General features: G+C 37.9%; 1 protein-coding gene across 1 annotated transcript; it reads right to left on the bottom strand.

Annotated features, from left to right (window-relative positions):
• Positions 1–445: 445 nt before the first annotated feature.
• On the bottom strand, positions 446–2,689 carry LOC131072779 (ankyrin repeat-containing protein At2g01680-like). Its single transcript, XM_058009037.2, has 3 exons — positions 2,206–2,689; positions 1,686–2,101; positions 446–1,585 (listed from the first exon to the last, which is right to left on the bottom strand). The coding sequence occupies exons 1-3, from the start codon at positions 2,687–2,689 to the stop codon at positions 617–619; spliced, it is 1,869 nt and encodes a 622-aa protein (XP_057865020.2). The 3' UTR covers positions 446–616.
• Between the last annotated feature and the right edge of the window lie 21,099 nt (positions 2,690–23,788).

A 23,788-nucleotide genomic window follows, 5' to 3' on the forward strand; every position in this document is an offset into this window, starting at 1 on the left:
AGAATGAGGAGGCTCTTCCAATTTTTTTTTTTACTTAGTTAGCATTGAAAAAGTCCTTCTAGAACTAGAAATGATATGACATAAATTGCAATTGCTTGGAGCTTATTATGGAGGTATAGGGAAAGTTCTAGTTGACCTTATCTTGATCTATAACAACAATCGTTTAAATTAATAACCTAGTCATCTTCACCCATTACAATACAAAAGAAAGTTGTTCCATGATTTGTGATTTATGCTCTTAGAAATGTGAGCTCAAACACATTATGAGATGGCTAGAATAAGAGCACAAATAAGATCCATGTTGAAATAATTGATCACGTATCATAATTATTTATTTAATAGACTACTTTTTTTATTATTAATCACAGTGCAGAAGTTAATTTAATCACAGTAAAACTTGGAAATTAAGTTGATTGAATACCATTATTATTAAACAAGAGTAGTGGTACTATAAAGATAAAGGAGAATATTAGTTATTTCATTTTCCACCTTGAAAAGATGGGGACCTCCACCGTGAGATTGAAGATAGAGACGGTGGAGACTTTTCAAAAGTGGAAATTGGGAAGAAATTCCTACTTTCTATCAAAGCCACTAGCCATTGATAATATTTATGTGTTTACAGTGGATGGAAGCCGTTCCCTTCAGAGCTTTCAAAGTCTGAGTCAGAAGAAGAATGGATCCGTCTCCGAGGAAATCTCTCGCTCGTTTCCCCTGAATTCGCTTCACTTTCTTCTTCTCCCAAGTGTGTTATGATTGCCTCAGGGTCTCTTGATCTTGACCTTCCCACACGCTCACCATTTCTGCGCTTCTTACTTTTCCGGAGTCGGGCTTTCTTCATCTGATGGCCAGCAACCAGCCAGGCAAGAGAAGTGAACATAAACACCATGCTTCCTCCTCCAACACCACACATGCTAATTGCAACCCACATACTCTTCGGACCCACCACCACATAACCAGCAGCCAAAAAAGCCGAGGCAGTGCATCCAACAGCCACCCACATAATCTTGTTGATGAAGAACAAAAGCTTCATCAACACTTTCCTATGGAAGGGCACCACGGTCACCAGAATCAGAACTATAGCGAACGACGAGAATAAAGCCACGGTGTCAGTTATTACAAATACTTTGAAGGCGACGGTGTGTGCCATCACAGCAGTGCCTTCGTCATCGCCGTCGTTTTTTAAGCCGCCTGGCACGGTGAACATGGCGGCGAAGGCCACTGTAGCGATGAGCACCGCCACCACAGTCACAGTGTTCCCTGCATTTTTTATTCCTTCTGTGTGCAGCTGCCGCAGTTCTTTTGCCATGCCGTTCACTCGATCACTCGTGTCGGCCGTCTGGAAATGATGAGCACGAACGTGGTGATTAATTGAGTTGACGCTGCGTTTGAGAGCGAAGTCGTCCCGCTTGAAGCGCTCCAGAGGAAGTTCGTAGGCGCGCTTCGCATCGAAATCCTTGAGCGCAGCCCCAATTATCAGGGCTCCCGAATGAGCCGGTTCTTTCTCCAAGATATCCAGGGCCGTCAGCCCTTGTTTGTTCACTGCGTTCACATTTACAGTCGTACACGTCACAAGCCACTGGACTATCTGCGAAGCCATCAATCTATTAATAAATAATTATATGACAAAGCAATAATCTCTGTGCACGGGAGGGCTACTTAATTTGTGGGCCACTCTGCTCGCTTACCTGCTTGAGTTTTTTCCTGGTAGCAACATGTAAAACTGTATTACCCTCGTTGTCTTTTGTCCTGATAAGCTTGGACGTGTCAAGAAGGTCAACCACGTGCTTGACAACTTCGATCTGGTTCGCCTCCACTGCAGAATGCAAAAAGGTTTCACCGGCTGTGGAGAGCATGTCGGCAGAGTCAGGCCTGAAGGACAGTATTTCATGAACAACGCTGAGCTGTCCTTTCATCGCTGCGATATGGAGAGCCGATCTGCCAGAGCCATCGAGCATGTAGCAAATCTCAGGATCGGCGGTTAACAATGCTCTAGTTACTTCCAGATGGCCGTGTGGCGCAGCTAAATGTAACGGGCTGCTTGCTTGATTGTCCACTTTTCCGACCAGCCCAGGTCTCGCCTTAATCAGCTCCTTTACTATGTCTGACCACACCATAATTAAACAAATTTGTCAAATTAAAGGTCTAATGTCTTCAGTCCATAAATTAACTAAAAACATCTCTCTTTTTTTTCTTAAATGAAAATACCTTCGTGTCCTCTGGTTGATGCAGCATGAAGAGACGTCCTCTCGTCTGGTTTTTCAGAGTCGAGGGCAAGCAAGGAAGCGACTTGAATCAATTCATTAACCACATGAACGTGGCCTTCCTTGCAAGCAACAAAGAGGGCCGTTTCATAATCCTGATTAACCTTGTAAGCAATACGTTGGTCTTTGTCCAGCAACACCTTCACAACAGCCGAATGTCCTTCTCTTGCAGCTTCGTGCAGGGCAGTATCCCGCTTACTATTGACGTAGGATAAGATTTCAGGTTTGATTCTCAAAATCTCAGACACGAAATCTGCCTGTCCAGCTCTTGCAGCCACATGTAGAACAGAATTATGGCTGGAATTTGTGAGCTGTTCCAGAACGTCAGCGCTCTCGTCTATTAAATCTCGAATGGCATTTATATTTCCCAAATGGGCAGCCTCAAAAACTCTCGAATCCATCAATTCCCACAGTTTCGTCTTTCCCATCTTCTGCCAATTTATAGTTATGATTGCCTAAAATTTCACGGAGCTGAGCAACTTCGGCGATACAAGAAGAGTAGGATCCTGCGGCTACACCGTTCTTCATGTTTTCACGGCTCTCATTTTTCCCCTCATGGTTGTAATGGCCTTATTTGTTTCTGTGGTTCTAAAGCTTAGACTATACTATTCACTAGACTTTGGGAAGTATATGGTAACAACGATGAAGCTTCTTTCTGATTGCATTTGTTTCCCCGTTGCTTCTCGTCACCTTCTATAAATAAAAGTCTCTCTTCTATTTGGTTTCGTCTTCAATTTGGTTGCAAGGAAAGTAGAGCGCATACATTTTCTACATTCATTCTTTTTTTTTAAGAAGTGTTTTTTTCTCAATTCCATTTAGTTGCTTATTTTATTGTATATTATCCATTGAAAAAAAAAAGTTTATTTAGCTAGTTATTTATTTGATAAGTGTTATTATCTTTATATAAATAGATGCTTGCCAAAACCTGTAGAACAACATCAAGGAGAAGCAAAAAAAAAAACAACCTGCATGGGTTTGCGACTATTTTGGGTTTTCCCAACATCAAGAGCCATTTTCAACAATGACACCCTGTCGAAAATGTAAGATTTGATTTGTTTGATTGTTTTTGTTTGCATTTTAATTAAAATAGGGTTTTTTAATTGATTTAAGTTTTGTTTAATTATTAATTTGATGTCAGATTCTTCAAGCAATCCCCAAAAACGAAATAGACAACAAAGACCTCCTCCTGCACAAGCAACACAAGAAAACCCTGTTAACATTGCACAAGAGCAACAAGAAAACCCTCAAAATCCTGAAAATGCTGCTCCTCGATAACCACCACCACCCCAAAACCCTCCGTGTCCTCCATTAGATCATGTAGATGCCACACAAGAGGATCTCATCAATTGCCTTACACAAAATAGTGCCCAAATTTCTATATTGGTGAATAGGTTGAGGACCTGTAGGATTGAACACCACTCAACCCTTGCCAGAACACTAGAGACAATGGCTAATAGTGCAAATGAGGTATCTAGGGAGGTTACAAAATGGGGTTCATGGAGGGATAGATGTCAAACATTTTATGCAGATGTGTTGTCATATGATCAGGTGAAGAAAAAGGGCATAGGTAAAGCTGACATATGTGCTCTTTTCACTGGAATCCTGTTACCAGTAACAACCTAGAACTAAATATGACTCAGTTTCCTATACATTGGTGTGTTCATGCTAGGTTGAAAGAAGCTTTTTGGGATAGGTGGTATATGGTCTTTGACCAACCACCTTGTAATAATTGGGAGGTGCCTCTATATTTTTTGAGAAAGTTGTATTGTGAGTTTATCTTCGGCGAGAAGTCGAATTACTTTGACATCCGACAATTTCAGGGTAGAGGGAGAGGCTCTGCGCAGGATAGGCCTGGGGCCTATAGGGTGGTAGACCCACAAAATAGGAGGCGTACAACTCCTAAACCCATGGTTCATGTCATTGCTCCTATATCCTTGAAGGAGTCTATGGAATTATAGACTCTTCAGACAGCTGCATCATTGACTGATGTCATTGTTCAACATGAAACACAGCTGGTCGGAGCAGAGGATATACCAACACCTGCAACACCTCCTTCATCAGTGGCACCTCCTTCATCAGTAGCACCTCCTTCCTCAGTGACACCTCCTTCATTAGCAACACCTCATGCATCATTTGGCACAAGCCAACCTATTCAGCATATGTGCCCCACCCGCCAATGTGTATGTTCTGGTGTAGACACTGACATAGATGAGGATGATTCGAAATCTCATTCGTGTACATGTTATAGGAGTAGATGCCATGCTTCCACTATAGATGATGTGACCCTCACTGACGAACTGCTCAATATGTTGTACCCTCTCTATCAGACACAAGTGTGTTTAATTCTATTTATGACATGTTATCAATTAAGTGACTAAATCTTATAAAAAGAAATGAATTTTTATTTTTAGAACAATTTAAAGTGACATATAAATAAAATGCATTGCAGGGTGCAGTAGGTGGTGGGAGTACACAACATACTATTCAATCAACTCCACGGTCATGAGTAGTTTCGCCACAAGAGGTAAAGATTTGTAAATTTGTTAAAAATATAATAATACATTGCTTTCAAAATATATTTTGTTAATTATATGTATCATTACTTGGTATTTTGTAGGGCTTATCAGTGGTTGAGATGTCCCAACTTGATGATATCACACTTTTGGCCATTTACTTTGGCCAAGATAGCTATGTGGTACCATTTAGATTTATATATTTTTGACTTAAGTGATATATTAAATACATACTCTTTTGAACCCTTATGTTAATTTTTTTCCGTTAGTTTACCCCACCTACCTCGAGGACATCTCGTGTGAGAAAGCCATTCTCTAGCACTCCGAGGCAGAAAAAGATATCCTCTCGGACACCCAAATGACAGAAGGTAATTCACTACAATTTAAATTCAATTGTTGAAATGTATTATAATTAAACATGTATATGTAGATATTGATAAATGCACTTAATTTATTTGTTCTATATATAGAAATATATGGGGTTTACGAAATTAATGAATGCACCCGATGTCGATGAGGTTCAGCAGAGGGAAGAGGTGATATCTTCATATTCACTTTGGATTGCATTCTCGCTTGTTCAAAATAACTAAATCCTTTTATGTCTATATCATATGTTATCATTTTTCATACAGGAAATGGTAATAGCTGCATTAGATTCAACTAGGTCTCCTAAGGTTACAGGAGAACTATACGAGGCTTCGGTGTGCATTTTTTCTACATATGTTAAAAACATTTGTTTTATCTAGTTTGTCAACAACTTTGGGTTATTAACTTGTATGATTGTCTTTAAACTATTACAGGCCCCTTCCAAACTTCCTACTGTTATTCTACCATTCCATTTCAATAGAAGTCCTACACGTATATTATGGGATCCAACATGATGAAGGGAAAAGGTATGTTTGTCTTAGATCAACTCCTTTTCACTAAGTGCACAACAAAGTTAAAACCGTCTAGTTAACTCCTTTTGGATCACTTACCATGGATATAGGAAATGGTCGTAACTGATTCATCTGTGACTTTGCCTCCTACGACCACAACACATCCATCTGAGGCTTCGATATGCTTTAGTTTTTTAGTTTATTCATTTTTTTATTATGTTTTATTTGACATATATGTTATTAACATGTATTAATGTTGTTTTACCAGTTACAACCTCCTTTAGGACATCCCACAGATCCTCAGCCTCACCCAGTTGCAGAAGACAGAGATGAGGTAATCAACATTTCAACTTCAAACAATTTAGAGTTCGGTATTTAGTTATTTTGATGTTATATTAAGAAAATATATGTGATTCGACATTTGAATTGTCCTTGTACAACCACCTGCAGAGTCGCGTATTGCTTCGAAGAGGCTTGATTTTGATGATCCACCACAGTCATATATACCGATAGAGACATATAGTTATAGTTTTGGTCATTGAAGGACCAACTTTTTTATATATTCGACATTTGTATATGTATATATCGACTTTGACAGACATGGCACATGCCACATTTTTGTAACTATTATTGATTTGGCATCTATGCCATTTTTTGATATGTACACGATTATTATTCATTTTGATATATATGAAACTTGATGTTCGATCCAATTTATTCATTGATATATATATGAAACATGATATTCCTAAAACTTAGTTATTTTCTATTGAAATGTGATCAAATTTGTTCATTGTGTATTTGTCTTGAAATGTGATCCAATTTGTTTATTACTTGTAACTCATATGCGGTATACTTTTAAACTATCTATTGCTCATATTGTGTATACCCAAGTACTGACACCGGTAATGCTGATATTGTGTATTTTGATTGAGTGAATTTTCTTTGAGTCCTTCATGCATGAAGAGATTGGAGTGAATTTATCTAAGGATGAGTCATCTTAGGTAAGGTTTTTATTTAAATTTTATTCCATAACAAGTCGGCCTTAGGGCAAGAGACACACCTATTCATCCAAATCGCCTATAAAAGAAGAGTTGAAGTACTTATGGACAATCGGTGTGAACCAATGGGGTCATGTTGTCTCTGCCTAAAGAAGCCTCTCTCAGTTTCGGGCAACTCAATTCCATTTTCTTGTGGTGAGATTTTTTCTGTCGCATCAAAAACTGTAAAAAACCATCAGTGAGAGGTGGCAAAATAGTGCATCTTTTGTTCTGCTTGTCATGGGAATGAACCATCAGTGCGAGTGTATATGGGTGGCCGGGTTTACGCTATTTGTGTCCTTGTCTCACTCCCCAAGAGGTCCGATCATTACAAGGCACCTCGTAGCAACATTTTCCTTTGAGCACTCAAAGTGGAAAAAATGGTCAAAATTTGACGTCGCGTAACTCAGAGACCATGGGACTTATGAATGATCCATGTGAACCAATGGGGTCATGTTTTTTCTACCTAAAAAATCCTCTCTCGGTTTTGGTCAAATCGATTCCATTTTCTTGTGGTGAGATTTTTTCTATCGCATAAAAAACCGTCAAAAATCGTTAGTGAGAGGTGGCAAAATAGTGCATCTTTTGTTTTGCTTGTCGTGGGAACAAACTGTCAGTGCGAGAATGTCCAGGTGGCTGGGTTTATGCTAGGTGTGCCCTTATCTTTCTCCCCAAGATGTCCGATCGTTAGGAGCCACCTCGTAGCAATGTTTTCGCTTGAGCGCTCAAAGTGGAAAAAATGGTCAAAATTTGATGTCGCGTAACTCGGAGTCCATGGAAATATGGATGATCCATTTGAACCTATTGGGCCATGTTGTTGCTTCCTAAAAAATCCTCTCTCAGTTTCATCCAACTCAATTCCATTTTCTTGTGGTCAGATTTTTTTTGTTGCATAAAAAATTGTCAAAAACCGTAAGTGAGAGGTAGCAAAATAGTGCACATTTCGTTTTGCTTTTCGTGGGAATGAATCATCAGTGTCAGTGTAACCAGGTGGCTGGGTTTACGTTTTGTGTTCCCTTGTCTTGATCCCCAAGACATTTGATCGTTACGAGCCACCTCGTAGCGACATTTTCCCTTGAGCACTCAAAGTGGAAAAAATAGTCAAACTTTGACATCGCGTAACTCGGAGACCGTGGAAATTATGGATGATCTGTGTGAACCAATGGGGTCATGTTGTCACTGCCTAAAAAATCCTCTCTTGGTTTTGGGCAACTCGATTCTGTTTTCTTGTGGTGAGATTTTTTTTGTCGAATCAAAAACCGTAAAAAACCGTCAGTGAGAGGTAGAAAAATAGTGCATCTTTCGTTCTGCTTGTTGTAGGAATAAACCATTAGTGCGAGTGTGGTTGGGTGGCTGGTTTACCCTGGGTGTTCTCTTGTCTCACTCCCCAAGATGTCTGATCGTTACGAGCCACCTCATAGTGACGTTTTCCCTTTAGCACTCAAAGTGGAAAAAATGGTCAAACTTTGACGTCACGTAACTCAGAGACTGTGACACTTATGGATGATCCATTTGAACCTATGGATTTGTGTTTTCGCTACCTAAAAAAAATCCTCTCTTGGTTTTGGCCAACTCGATTCCGTTTTCTTGCGGTGAGGATTTTTCTATCGCATAAAAAACCGTCAAAAACCATAAGTGAGAGGTGGCAAAATAGTGCATCTTTCATTCTGCTTGTTGTGGGAATGAACTGTCAGCACAAGTGCATCTGGGTGGCCAGTTTTAAGCTAGATGCTCCCTTGTCTTTCTCCCCAAGAAGTCTGATTGTTATGAGCCACCTCGTAGCGACGTTTTTCCATGAGCGCTCAAAGTGGAAAAAATAGTCAAACTTTGATGTTGTGTAACTCGGAGACCATGGCACTTATGGATGATCTATTTGAACCTATGGGGTCATGTTTTCACTGCCTAAAAAGTCCTCTCTTGATTTTGGGCAAATCGATTTTGTTTTCTTGTGGTGAGATTTTTCCGTCACATAAAAAACTGTCAAAAACCATAAGTGATAGATGGTAAAATAGTGCATCTTTCATTCCACTTGTCATGGGAGTGAACTCTTAGCCCGAGCACATCCAGGTGGTTGGGTTTATGCTAGGTGTGCATTTGTCTCTCTCTCCAAGACATCCGATCGTTATGAGCCACCTCGTAGCGACTTTTCCCTTGAGCACTCAAAGTGGAAAAAATGGTCAAAATTTGACGTCGCGTAACTCGGAGATCATAGAACTTATAGATGATCCATTTAAACCTATGGGGTCATGTTGTCTCTTCCTAAAAAATTCTCTCTTGGTTTTAGGAACTTGATTCTGTTTTCGTGTGGTGAGATTTTTTCTGTCGCATCAAAAATCGTCAAAAACTGTCAGTGAGAGGTTGCATAATAGTGCATCTTTCGGTCTTCTTGTCATGGGAATGAACTGTTAGTGTGAGCACATTTGGGTGACTAGGTTTATGCTAGGTGTTCCCTTGTCTCACTCCCCAATATGTCCGATCGTTACGAGCCACCTCATAGCGACGTTTTCCCTTGAGCGCTCAAAGTGGAAAAAACGGTCAAACTTTGACATCGCACAAATCGAAGACTGTGGCACTTATGGACAATCTGTTTGAACTTATGGGGTCGTGTTGTTGCTGCCTAAAACATCCTCTCTCGGTTTTGGCCAACTCGATTCCATTTTGTTGTGGTGAGATTTTTTCTGTTGCATCAAAACCGTTAGTGAGAGGTGGCAAAATACTGCATCTTTCATTTTGCTTGTTGTGGGAACGAACCATCAACACGAGTGCATCCGAGTGGCCGGTTTTACGCTAGGTGTGCCCTTGCCTCACTCTCCTAGACATTTGATTATTACGAGCCACCTCATAGCGATGTTTTCCCTTAAGCACTCAGAGTGGAAAAAATGGTCAAACTTTGATGAAGCGTAACTCAGAGACCATGACACTTATGAACAATCCGTTTAAATATATGGGGTCATGTTGTCGCTGCCTAAAAAGGCCTCTCTCAGTTTCAGACTATTCCTAATAGCCCTTCAAATCGCATAATTCAACAATAACTCAAAACTAGGGAAAACTTTAAGAAACCCCTCCCTTGGACAAGGTGTAAAAACCTAGCGAAAGGTGTATAATTCCGAAGAAAATTTTAATTTTACTGGCGAATTTTTGCAGTTTATAGAGAAAAATAATAATCTCCATTGACAAATTAGTCATGATTGCTCAAAGTTTGTGAAAAATCCTAGCAAATTGTACTGTTTTTAAAACCCAAAAAATAATTGCATGGGCGAATGGTAATGTTTTTAAAACCAGAAAAATATTTGCATTAGCGATTTCAAGCTATTTTCAAACCATAAAAATAAAATATTGGCGATTTCAAGCTATTTTCAAACCATAAAAAAAAATATTCGAGATTTCAAGCTATTTTAAAACCATAAAAAAAAAGTATTGGCGATTTCAAGCTATTTTCAAACCATAAAAAAAATATTGGTGATTTCAAGATATTAACTTTAAGTAATTAAAACACGTGGCACATAGTCATCAACTCTTTGCACTTGCCAATTCTCGACCACAAATGTTAAGTCCTCGTCACCGCAATGACTTGGAGATAGTGGTAACTTTAACCCTAGTCGCGTACTCACCAACATAAAACTGTTTATCTCTTAACCGCTAGCACTTCACTCGCAAGCTCGCGGCTTGATCAGGTCTTCAGACATTTAACTTCGCGAGCTGGCGATAACCATTAAACCTAACCAAAAACTGTCTAGTCGCTAGCTCGTGACCTAAAAATTCTAAAATTAAACAAACATGAGAGCTAGCGACAACTGTATGAAATGAGTTTCTTGCTAAGTCTCGCGGCTATAATGTATGACATCAGACCAACTCGAGACCTCGCGACCAAAGCAATTTCACTAACAATCTCCAGCTCGGTAACATAAAATGCTAACAACCAAAAATCTAGAGACCTCGCGATGTAAACCCAAACCAACTTGTTGCTAGCTCGCGGCTTGATCATGTCTTCAGACATTTTACCTTGCGAGTTGGCGATAAACATAAAACTTAACCACAAACTATCTGGTCGCTAGCTCACAACCTAAAATTTTTAAGGCTTGGATGCTAACTCATTCCTGAGGGACTAGTTTGAAGGTTTCTCTTGAGTTGAGGTTGATTAGACAAGCGAGGATGACGGTTTCAGAGGCATAAAAGGATTTGATAGCTTCTGAGTTAGAGATGGGAGATCACGGATTTCTCTGAGAAATAAGAGCTCAAGTTGCTTGTTGTTAGGGATTTTGAAGAAGAATTTGTCCAATCAAGGAGGAATAAAATCTAACAAAATCATTCACAATAGATGAGCCTTAGCAGGATGTAGTTGATTTGATAGGAATGACTTCCAGAGTCTACAGTCATATTGAAAAACACCAAAATGATGATTTTTCACGTGAATGAGCATCACCGAATGAACTGTGAAAATGTTATAAATATAATAGAGTGGTGACTTAATTGGTAGAAGAGAAACTCAGAAAAGAAACCTTTTTCATTTTCTGAGAGTGGTTTTTTCCTCAGAAAGGAAGATGATGTTTGAGCAGGATCGTGCATGGAGTTTTTGTGTGCTCTGTGATACCGAATGAGTGTTTTTTTGTTTTCTTCTATGTGAGTTTGTTTATTGTCAGAGGGGTTGTGAAAGTGAGAAGGATTGCCAGAGGGGGTGTGAAAGCCTTTTCTTGTTAAGAAAGGCCAAGCATTGAACATCCTCTGCTTCTACTTTGCCATAGGATGGTAAGGGGTTTGAAGAAGGAGCCCGCATAGGAATGAAAGAAGGATTTGTTTGGGTGGGGAGTGGCATCCAGTCATATTTGTAATGACATGGAAGCTACAACCCCTCCCCAACATATTACATTTACCCTAAAGATCCTATTTCCACTTTCCTTGATCATGGGCATGAAGGCTCGGGGTCCTCTTTCCATTGTCTTTGTTCCTGGGCATGAAGGCTTCCTCCTCTATTTTGAAACAATCTATTGGAAAGAATGTAACATCTCACATTCCATTTGAAGGCATCAGGGTGATAATGGCATGGCTCAAGTAGTTTTGCAAGTTGTATAGTCACTGGGGTTCCTTTTCTGGTTCTAGTAGTAATTCTAGGTCTAGACCCTAGGTGAAGGGAGCAAGTTGTATACTGTATAGTCATTTACAGAGTAAATGAAAACCATTTAGTGTCAAGCTTTGTGCAGGTTCTTGAAAGAGTTATTTATAAATTTATTTTGTTTATAATTCTATTTCTTTCAAATGATTAGAATCATAAGATTTATCTTTTTTCATTTGTTGTATTGTTATGGTGTATGTAATATTTCATTTATTGCTTCCTAATCCTATTATGCCTAGGAATGCAAAATTTCTGTTAGTCTAGAATCATATTAAGGATTCACCTCATTGTAATTGGTGGTCAGATTATAGACATAGTCATAGAAGTTAGAACACCTCCATATATATTACATAAACATCCATAGCATATAAAATCATAAGAGTATTAAGAATGAAAGTATTAAACACCGCAATAGATAGGAATACAACATAATTAGTAAAACATCAAGACAACAGACTAGTGCCTTATCCTAGGGCATAGAGTCACTTACAATTCAAAGACAACCTGATAATAAACGTCAATAAGATTCATTTGCAGATAAATAGGAATGAAATTATGAATAATGCCATAATTGCCATTACATACACAACCCAGATTCATATGTAAACTGAAAAACCCTTGACCATTCAATTCATAGTAAAAACATAAATTCAACACAAAGACAATTATGTGAAGATCCCAAATTGCAAATGATATTGATATTATATTCATAATGATATCAGAAAGTAAATTCATAATGCGATTCAACTATGCACTTATCAAATTCTTGAACAATTGAGCTATTATAAATTTATAACTATACAAGAGTTTTCAAGTTCAACATCAATAAAAGTGGCTAACTGGCCATCCCTCTCAAATTAATCTTGGAATCCTTTTATAAGATGAGGATTCAACAAGCTTAGGATTACTGTGAGGAATCTTGGGTAGCAACCTCAACCTCAGATTTCTTCTTTGGCTTTAGCATGGCTTGCCACCGGTCCACCTCTTTGTTTGTTGGCCAACTAAATGACTTTACCTCTTCCAACTTTGCAATTGAATCTGTCCATCTTACATCTATAACTACCCTAGACTCAACAATAAACTTTGCATGGTCAACCTCAACCTTGAACAATGAATCAAGCATACCGTTAAGGAAATCAACATCAACCTGTTCATTTACATGCTTGATTATTTCTTCTTGCTCAGTAATCAAATCAAATTTGTTGGTCCAATTAGAAAGTGATTTCAAATCTCCATTACTACCATAAATTGAAGGCACCAATTTTACTATAACCTTCCCTAAATGTCTGCAATTTTTTATTTATAAGCACATCCTTCCCTATGAAAAATGCATAAGCTGCATTCATTACCTCCACCATGTCTTTAGTGTCACTGATCTTGGGAGGGAACTTGTCACTATACATCATTGCAGTATCTAGCTTATCCATTAATCTATTTCTTCCTGAGTAAACATTAAAAAAAGGTCCAAGAAAAGCGATAGCCTCAGAGGATGTTTTACTTGTCTCTTTCAAAGAAATGTGCAAATCATGCACTACCATCAATTTTACTTTCAATAAATTAATCTGGTGTTTCAGAATTCCTGACACAACAGAGATAGCCTTGACATTTTGTTCCTTTTCAAGCTTTTCAATTTTCCCTGTGTATTCCTCCATTTTTGTTGTCACATCAGCTAGTATTTCTTGTACTTGTTCTATAATCTATATTGGAGGGGGCTCATTTGCAATTTTTTCTTTCAACTCCACTAACTCTTCCTCCAAAGCGCCCTTCTTCATCAATGTCTCTTCATATTTTGTAGACAATGCAATTAATTGGGTATATGTTTCTATGTATCTTCTTGACAAATCCTTTGTTTTTGATAAATTCATGAAAGAAACTTGAGTAAAAAATGAGGCAATCTCTGTGTCATTTCTGTTTTGCAAGTTCCACATCATTCTGTCAGCTTTCTTTTCTACTTGGATATTTAGAAGGTGGGGCTTTTGAGTGGAAGGAGCCAAAGACCAAGCATCAAGTAGCTTTGACTTAGGATTAAATCTTGATCCTCTAATTACATCTCCAATTTCAAATTCCGTTTTAAACATTGGGTCCTCTTGCTTCCTAATCTGATCAATAATAAAAGTAGACTGGATATCCTAGTCAGGCATCATAATCATACCAATACTCTTAATCAATTGTCTTGCCTGTTCCACAGATATTTGCTCCCTGTCAGGATGATATTCCTACAGTGCCTTGATGATCTCCTGTTTGTTTTCTTCATTTGCTTCCTCTATGATCATATTTTGTCTTAATTGTTTTTGTTTCAATCTTGTCAAAAAACTTTTAAATTCATTTGCCTTAATAAAGTCATCATCTTTCATGAACTCATTTGACAACATCACACGCTCATCAAAGCCTTGAGCAAGGGCTTCATTTGTTTCTCCCTGTTCTTCATTCTACCCTGCTTTTCTGAGATGTGTCCTTATTTGATGAAAGTATTATCCTTGTTCTGTAACAATTGCTCTAGCAGGGTCTCTCCTCACAATTGTACCGACCTCATTGGTTTTTTGTTTCTTTGTAGCTGGGGTAGATTGAAGTTCATCCCTACTCTCTACATCATCAGCAGACACACTAAGTGGCCTCTTGCCATGTGAAGAATGTCCATCTTGCGGGTCTTGTTGCTGAGAAGCCACTTCTGAATCTAGAATTTGAGGCATTTGTTCCATTAGAGTTTCATATAAACTAAACATTTTGTTAATCCTCTCCAGGTACGGGCTATCAGAGCAAAAACCTAAGAAACTAGGGTCAGCAGCCTTCAATTCTGCTTCAACTCTCATCAAATTTTTCCATTTTCTTCTCCTTTCTTGTACTTCATCTTTTCTGAACAAATTTATAACCACATCTTCATCATCCAATGGTTCATTGTCCTTTATTGTGGCCCAAGGTGTCATTTTTGGCATTGCAACTTTAATAAATTGTTCCGGATCATAGAATCTAGACACAACATTAACCAACCTATATTGTTTAAGGAAATTGTTTACTTCATCAAAGGAACTCCTACCAATGGTAAAATTAGATGCAACCCAAAGCCTAGGAAGAAGAGAACCCTTCCTGTGTTTATCAAGGTATTCTTTTTCAACTAGGGTCAATTACCAAATAAACTCCATAAAAGCAATCCTAATTGGAACAAATTTTGGTAAAATATGGGGAGGCTGAGGACACCCATAGACTCTGATCACAGTAAACTTATCAAAAAAATAAAAGTCCCCCCAGTTATGTGAAATAGACCAGTTTGGAACAAATTGGTAAGGTCTCAAAACTCTCCTAACATTAATTGACAATTGTTCCCTATTTATTCCTAGCATTTCCATAATTGGCGAAACAATCCAATTTTTAAAGAAAAGGAAAGAAGAATGGGGAGAACTACTGTCCCAAACCTAGGTCCATCTTTGTATTGGCATTAAGACACTGAATTCTTCTTTGAAAAGATCCAATTCTTTATCCACAAATTCAACATTATAAAACAAGATTAAATGCATCAACAATGAATAATGCTTGAATGTAGGGCTAGGTGCACCACTTTGAATTTCATCTAGAGCATTATGAATGTGTTAAACCACATAGCCCACATAATCGTAATCTTTGTTAACATCTGGGTGTTGAATGTCCATAGCCATCATCAGTAATTCAACTGACACTGTTGAATCTCCATCAAAACCTAGAACTCTGCATAATCCATAGATTGTACAATGCATATAATGGTGGAAAGGTGTGATGTCAAATGGTGGTTCGATACTCTTTGGAATTATAATCGGCTTCCTATTCACCCTAGGTTGGTATATGGGGATTGCATGCTTCTTGATAACACCTTTGTATTTGTCATAATCCTCTGCAATCTGCTCCAGATCTATATCTGTACATGCAACACCAGTAATCTAGAAAGCTTCAACAAAGCTAGCTCTATAAATTGAAACTAGGGCAGACTGGTTCTTTCTTCAGATTACCCTAGATACTGGGCAATAGCATTAGACCAACTCTTTTATCAAATCCACATCAACATACACATCTGGCACAATTAACTTTGTCATATTTAAATCCCAAGGGTTTGACATCGGGACACCCTTAACCCTATTATTCCAGAAATGATTAAACAGAGTATCTAACCATTCATATTAACCACGGTAGGGTTTCTGCATTGGCTCCATAAATATTTCCATGCCAAATCATTTGTATTCAAAGCAACGGAAGTCCCTGGCATCAAATCTACAAATTCTTCTTTGTATTTCTTAACTATCTTTTCCTTAGTGGCACTAGCCTTGGAACCTCCAGGTCCTCCTGCTCCACTTGTCGTGGCCTTGGGCTTGGGCTTGGGCCTAGAAGCTCCAGTTCCACTCATCGCCTGGCTCATTTTAGCTGCAGGATAAAACATTAAGCAATTTTTTGAAATTTTCCCACACCCAACACTCCGAATTCTCCAACGTTGTTGTAGAGCTCAATTCACTGGATTACCTCGAAGATAGAATGCATTAATGCAATTATACAAAATCTTGGCTCAACCATGCAATTTATGGTATTTGGGCACCGTCACTTCTCTCAAGTCTCAAGTCTCAAGTCTCATTAATTGCCACACTTCCATGAACTAGTTACTGTGCCATGAATTCAAATTTCAAACTTCAAAGTTGAAGTACTCGAGTGAAATTTGAATTCATGCCCTTCTATTTGATTGCGATTGCCATTCAAAACTTTTACAGAACCCGATAAATAAGTCCACGTGTTAGCAAGTTAGCGACAATGCTACCAAATCCTCTTAATCGCAAGCTCGCAACCCCTTTTACGAATCCTCAAAGAATCTCGCTAGTGAGCGACAACCGTTGATCTTCATCAAGCCCTTCAGTCGCAACCTCACAACAATAGTTGTAATGTTCTTTCTTTACCTGCGAGCTGGCGACCATTGCAAATATAAGAAAACAACTTATTTCATTGCAAGCTCACAACTAGAAACTTAACTTTACTTAAACACTTGCGATGCCGCGACAACAAGACACTTAACCACCATCACATGCTCGTAACACTTTTTGACTTAAGACTTACAAACCTGCAAGCATGCGATGACCATAAAATCAGACCAAAACTTACCTGTCGCTATATCGCAACTTAAAATGCTAAACAATTTCAAAACCTGAGAGCAAGTGACGAAACCAACTGAACTATGATACCAACCACATCGCGTGATCGCAAATTAAAATGACTTAACCGCAAACACCTCGTGACCTTGCGATAACATAAAATCACACCCAGTCGCAACCTTGCAACATAAAATGGTATTTGGGCACCGTCACTTCTCTCAAGTCTCATTAATATTAATTGCCACACTTGCATGAACTAGTAGTAGCTACTATGGCATTTGATTGGCAATTGCCATTCAAAACTTTTACAGAACCCGACAAACAAGTCCACGTGTCAATCCCCATCTTTAATCGCACACTCGTAACCGGTTATAACAATTTGGAAAGAATCCAGTGAGTTAGTGACAATGCTACCAAATCCTCTTAATCACAAGCTCGCAAACCCTTTTACGAATCCTCAAAGAATCTCGTGAGTGAGCGACAATCGTTGATCTTCATCAAGCCCTTCAGTGGCAACCTCGCAACAACATTTGTAATATTCTTTTTTTACCTGCGAGGTGGCGACCACTGCAAATCTAACAAAACAACTTATTTCATTGCAAGCTCGCAACTCAAAACTTAACTTGACTTAAACCCTTGCGATCCTGCGACAACAAGACACTTAACAGCCATCGCATGCTTGCAACACTTTTTGACTTAAGACTTACAAACCCGTGAGCATGCGATGACCACAAAATCAGACCAAAACTTACCTGTTTCCAAATCACAACATAAAATGCTAAACAACTTCAAAACCTGCGAGCAAGTGATGAAACTGGCTAAGCTACGATACCAACCACATCGCATGATCGCAAATTAAAATGAATTAACTGCGAACACCTCGCGACCTTGCGATAACATAAAATCACACCCAGTCGCAACCTCACAACATAAAATGGTCAAGTGCAAAACATCTTGCAAGGTATCGATAACTAAAATCTCCCAGTACTCGCAAGCTCACAACTTAAACTGACTTGATGATAAAGGACCTACGACGTAGCGATAACCATAAAATCTCAAAATGTTTTATCTCTTGACTGCAACGACCCAATGAGTACCAACAAAAATCGATGTTTTATGTTAATTTACCATCATAAACAGGCACGAGCAGTGGCACACAGACCATTAATGACTTATTTCTTACTCGCTAACTCTTGCGGCTATAATGCATGGCATCAAACCAATTTGAGACCTCGCGACCAAAGCAATTTCATTAACAATCTCCATCGCGCTAACATAAAATGCTAACACTCAAAAAACTAGAGACCTCATGATTTAAACCCAAAGCAACACTCGCTAAGTCACCACTTAAATTGTTAAACATGAAATTTATCTGCAAGTTAGAGATGAAACATTAAACATGTTTGACCAACTGTTTGACCACACTTGACATTGACATGGACAAATAAAGAGAGGAGAACTTAGATTTTCAACGCACGACAACTTTGGTTTACTAGCCAACTAAGACAAAAAACAAACACAAAACCCTAAGGGATATGAACATCATGTTAAGCATTTAATATAGAATAGTAGAAAGGTTCTAGAAGTAACAGTTATGCAATATGAATAATTTTATGGATCTTGTGACACAAATTGTTGCATTTCATGTTCAACATAATGTGGAACCAAATACCAATTTACTAATAATTCAATTGTTTACTAATAATTCAAATTCACAATTAAAAATATGAAATAAGTATCCGTTCTGATTGACAAATTCAAGGAATACAATATTAAAAATCAGCAATGACAACTATAGTATTGCAATTTTCCAAATTGAAATTGTAATATGACTCAAGAACTATAGTATAATTATAAATACCTATAAACTGACTCCTAATTCACTTCAGTGACTCACTTCAAGGCTTCCATATCCCAGATGGAGTCAAGATTCGGAAACTGACTAGTACTAATAGGTTCATCTTCATTTTGAGTCGGGTATTAACAAATGTCTTCGTCTTCATGTTGACTCCGAGTCTGCAATCCATCATATTCATTTGTCTCAGCACTAGCACTTGTAGTAACACCACCAGCTTTTAAAGTGTTGCACACCCCTTATCTTTCACGCATGGAATTCCAGATTGCCAGTGCCCTATCACATCTCTAACATTATACTAGGTTACAAACAACCTCAAGCAAGTTTCCAAATTCTTGTCTAATTTGTTTCTAATCTTTGATTTTAAAAGCCCTAATGCACTGAACACTCTCTCATCTTCCACCAACCCCAATATCATTGTTTGACATAAATCAGGAAGTTTCAAATATTCTGGTATTGCAATACGCAATACTTCACTTTAATCCATCCTTTTCCAAAGCCTTGTGATTGATCTAGGTTCAAATGGATTCTCCAAGTTAACCAACTACTGTTTCATAACCATTGCAAACTGTTTACATTGTTTTCTAAGATGATCTGAATTTAAAATTCCTTCTATTGGTTGTCCATTGCAATATGCATCTTTTGAAAATGTCAATATCAATTCCTCTAGTTTTTTATGATACATCTTTGCATCATTTGGATTGTCTCCAATTGAATGCCAAAATTGAGGATACACACAACCCATGGCTTCAAGTATTTCTTCTCGAGGGAATCTTTCATGAATCTCTGTTGAAAGTTCATATGCAATAGACTTCAAATTATCACTAACAGATTTAACAATCCTGTCAAAATATTCCTTTTTAACTGGTAGTGCTTTGCCTCGCTTGCCCATCTTAGATTGGTACATTGGTATCTGAAATCCTTTTACAAAGACGCATAACTCATTTTTTGTATTGAAATGTAAAAAATTTTCATCATGATTTAAATCTTTAGTTATCTGCCACCTAAAAAAATTTGGGCTTCACCATGTCAGATTTGAATATAGACTATCCAGGCTCAAGCATGTCATTTTACGTAGAGTACTATACTCATTGATATACATAGTTCTATCTTGGGCTTTCTTAACAAGTTTGTTCATAGAATCCAGCATGGGGAGAAGACTAGCTAAAGTTAACAGAGTCTCTATATCACTTAACTTATGTAAGAGATCAGGAGCTTTGTCTACTATGAGGCATTGCTCATACATTAGTCCAATCAAGGACTAGTATTCTATTATAACTTGTTCCGCTAGTCCATGCAAGGAGATCCATCTGGTCTCAACATCCCTGAGAAGCTTGTTTCCTCCTGCTACTCCCTCAGCAAAAATCTAAAATTCTGCAAAACGTTTAGGACTTCGACAGAAGTATGAGTGGAGCTCGTGGACCAGATCTTCAACTTTTGACACTGTAGGGAAATTGCTTACAATTATATATACTAAATTTATTCGATGGGCCATGTAGTGAATGCCAACCATGTATGGTGCAATACTAGATTGTAATCTTGCACAAAGACTGGTCCTTTGACCTTGCATTACTGTAGCTCCATCAGCTCCAACACACACCAACTTCTTGGAAATTGCCAAGTCATCCATACCAGCAATTTCATTCAAAGCTTTCTTAACTTCCAAATATAATTTTTCTGCTGTTGAATTGCCCCTCATTTTACGAGCATAGAGTAGATGAGCTCGACGGACGTGTTCTTTTATAGTATACACATGCATACAAACCCAAGCAATGTTATCTACCGCGGTAACTTCATCTATGGATAATGAAATGAAATTTGACTCTTTTACACTCTATTGTAAATTTTCCTTTTCCACCTCAGCGAGATTGTTTACCATTTCCCATCCAACATTTATTGACCAATGTGACATAGGATAGTGAGGAACATTCAAAAAAGATAATAAATTACTAGATTCTGAGAATTTTTTCATAGGATGCCCTCTTGACATAATATGAAAAACAACAATCATCTGAATAGTCTTTGCCAGGTTTGCATCATTCGCTGCATGTTCAAGCCCAACCTTGATTGTATTTCCAAATCCACTATTACCAATCAGTGTCATTTTGTAGTTATGCTCTTCATATTCCGTGGCATACTTAACATGAAGACATTCTTCCTTTGATTTCCATCTTACTACTTGTGTTTCCTTTCCATCTATGATCTATTTTTCATAAACCTTACCAATATGCTTTTCTATGGTGTCAAGCTTTAGCTGCATCTTCTTCTCTCTTTTAGTTTTCCAGCTACAAATATTACACCTGCATTCTGTTGGTTGTTCATCATTGTTTGGGACTGGTTCAATGAAAGGGTTCTTTTCTACCCAATCAATCTTAAAACTCCTTGTCATCTCCCACTCTCACCCCAGTTTTACTTTCCTTTTTCTTTTCTTCCTACCAACATCATCTTCAGTACTAGCATTTGCATCCGAGTGAATTACGTCATTGTGTGTATCCCTTACAACATCTTCTGCTGTGTCGGTATTCTCATCCTCATTTGATGCATTTAACTCAATGACAATCCCACCTTGTGGTGGGGGTGAGCTACTGTGAATGGCTTCTGCAACTGTAGAAGTTGATTGACCAAAAACTTTGCCAATTCCAAAGAAAGACTTTATGGTAGTATCTTTAAGTTTAGGTTTTGGGTGTTTTGATGGCCTCTCAATCCCTTCAGTTTTACCGACCTGAGGATTATTACCCTTGTCTGACATCCCAGTCCCTTCACCACCCTGAGGAGTCTTAGTCTCACCCTTCTGTGACATCTCAATCCCTTCACCACCCTGAGGAGTCTCACCCATGTCTGACTGTGACATCTTGAGTCTTGACCTCTCACTATGAATTAAAAGTTAAAACTAATACTATCAACTATGAAGAAATGATTACTCACCTTTATGCCTTCTCAATTCTCTGAGTTAGGAGTCAGGAATGCCTGGGCCTGTGCTGCAGGATTGTAACTCTGGCCCTCCGTCCCGCCCTACAATGTGAATGAACTTCAAATTTCAAACTCAATTTGTGGAATGCGAATCGAGACTTGAGAGCTCCCAATTTACTAATCAAACATGAACAAATTGTAAGAAAGAGTGTAAGAAAGAGTGTAAGAAAGAGTGTATTTATAGCAATCCATGACTGTGTTTTTGGTGAATTGCGTAGGGCCTAGGCGTCGCATTTGCCAATAAACATTTAATTTAATTACATTTTTGGCGAATTGCGTGGGTGTGCAATGAACATTTAATTTAAGCGGGGGGAAATGGGTCCTCAAATGCTTATAATGTTTTAATTGATATTGGCAAATTTGACTGATGTGTGCAATGAACATTTAATTTACCATTGGCGAATTAGGTCCTGGGTACGTGGTCGTTTTACTATTGCTGGCAAATAACGGAGGTGATCTAATACCCACGTCCGAGTGATTTTAGTCGAATATTACGGGCATGCACATCAACGATGTGTGGTCAATGGCGAAGCCAGATTCTACAGTGTGTCATTAACCCCAAAATTTTGGGTGATTTGACCATGATGGTGCCCAAGACTATTCGTGCGGAATTCACCAATTGACAAAGATTCACCACTAAAAAGCTCTTTGCTCAAAACTTTCCCAAAACACTTGGAAAAAAATTTGCATATTCAAATACCCATTTGCAAGTTATTTAACATATGTTAGAATCAGACTCAGTTATTTATAATCAAATAGTACAAATTTATAATCAAATGGTACAAGTTTATTACAAATGTATTTATAATCAAATGGTAAAAATTTGGGCTCTCAAAATTTGCAAATCAGCCCCATGGACACTTTCATATATAAAATTTGGCATCTTATATAAATGATCAAGCTCATTACTATTTATATTTACAAACATTTGCATCTAAATATGCAAATTACAACTCATTGTTATTTTTACAAAAATTAGCATCTAGATGTACACATTACAACTCATTGTTGTTTTTTTAATACAAAATTTAACATCTAGATATGCACATTACAATTCATTGATGTTTTTATATACAAAATTTGGCATCTACATATGCACATTACAACTCATATCCATATTACAGCTCATATGCATGTAGAGTACATCCAAAAAAGCAAAGTTACAACATTTCACAAAAGATATATACAAAATTGTCAAAATTATTCTACCATATTGTAGAATTATTCTTCTAGATGGCCCAAAATCAATCAAGTGAACCTTCTGGATCAGCTCTAGCCCTTAGTGTCTGAAGTATTATCTCGTGGTCTGATTCATGAACTTTCCACAAATCCTTGTTAAGAGGTCTACCACGATATTTAATCAAATGAATATTTGTTGCAACAAGAAGGTTTGAGTAATGAAGAATATGTCTATGTGTCTTAAAGTCCTCAAACAACTAGGCATTAGAATTCTTGATAGGGTACTTGCATTTTATAGAAGGATAAGTTAATGCCAAAATCAATACAATGACTACTAAATAAATGAGTTTAAGAGGTCTCAATACAACTCGACACAACAACGGTACCTTCTAAGCCATATCCCTGTCACAACAACAGATCCTATTGGGTACTCAATACCCTCTCCATCAACCACTGTAGAAGTCAATTTGTTTTTGGCCTCAATATAGCGATACAAAAATTAATCTGTTCCTTCTTCGTTGTTCTCATCCGCAATAACTGCATATACATGACCTACATTTAATAGTTCAGGATATAAGTTAATACCAAAATCAACATAAGTTAATACTAATAAATTATGCTTAAAATTGTAGCAAATTGCAACCCTTTACCTGGTTCAACTATGTTTGATACATGGTCAAAATCCACTTATGCTTCAATCTGATTCATTTGTAGTGCTCTAGGAAGTTGATATGTATCTAGGGTTTGCAAAGGTCTACAAGACCATTGGTCAACTCACTCTTTTGTTTCACATTCATCCCACAAAAAATGCATACATGAAGAGAAAAAGCATGCAATCTGTCTAATATAAATAACTAGTGATTTTGCATTTGAACTGCTAAAT

The sequence above is a fragment of the Cryptomeria japonica genome, chromosome 2 (assembly GCF_030272615.1).
Source record: "Cryptomeria japonica chromosome 2, Sugi_1.0, whole genome shotgun sequence".
NCBI lineage: Eukaryota > Viridiplantae > Streptophyta > Pinopsida > Cupressales > Cupressaceae > Cryptomeria > Cryptomeria japonica.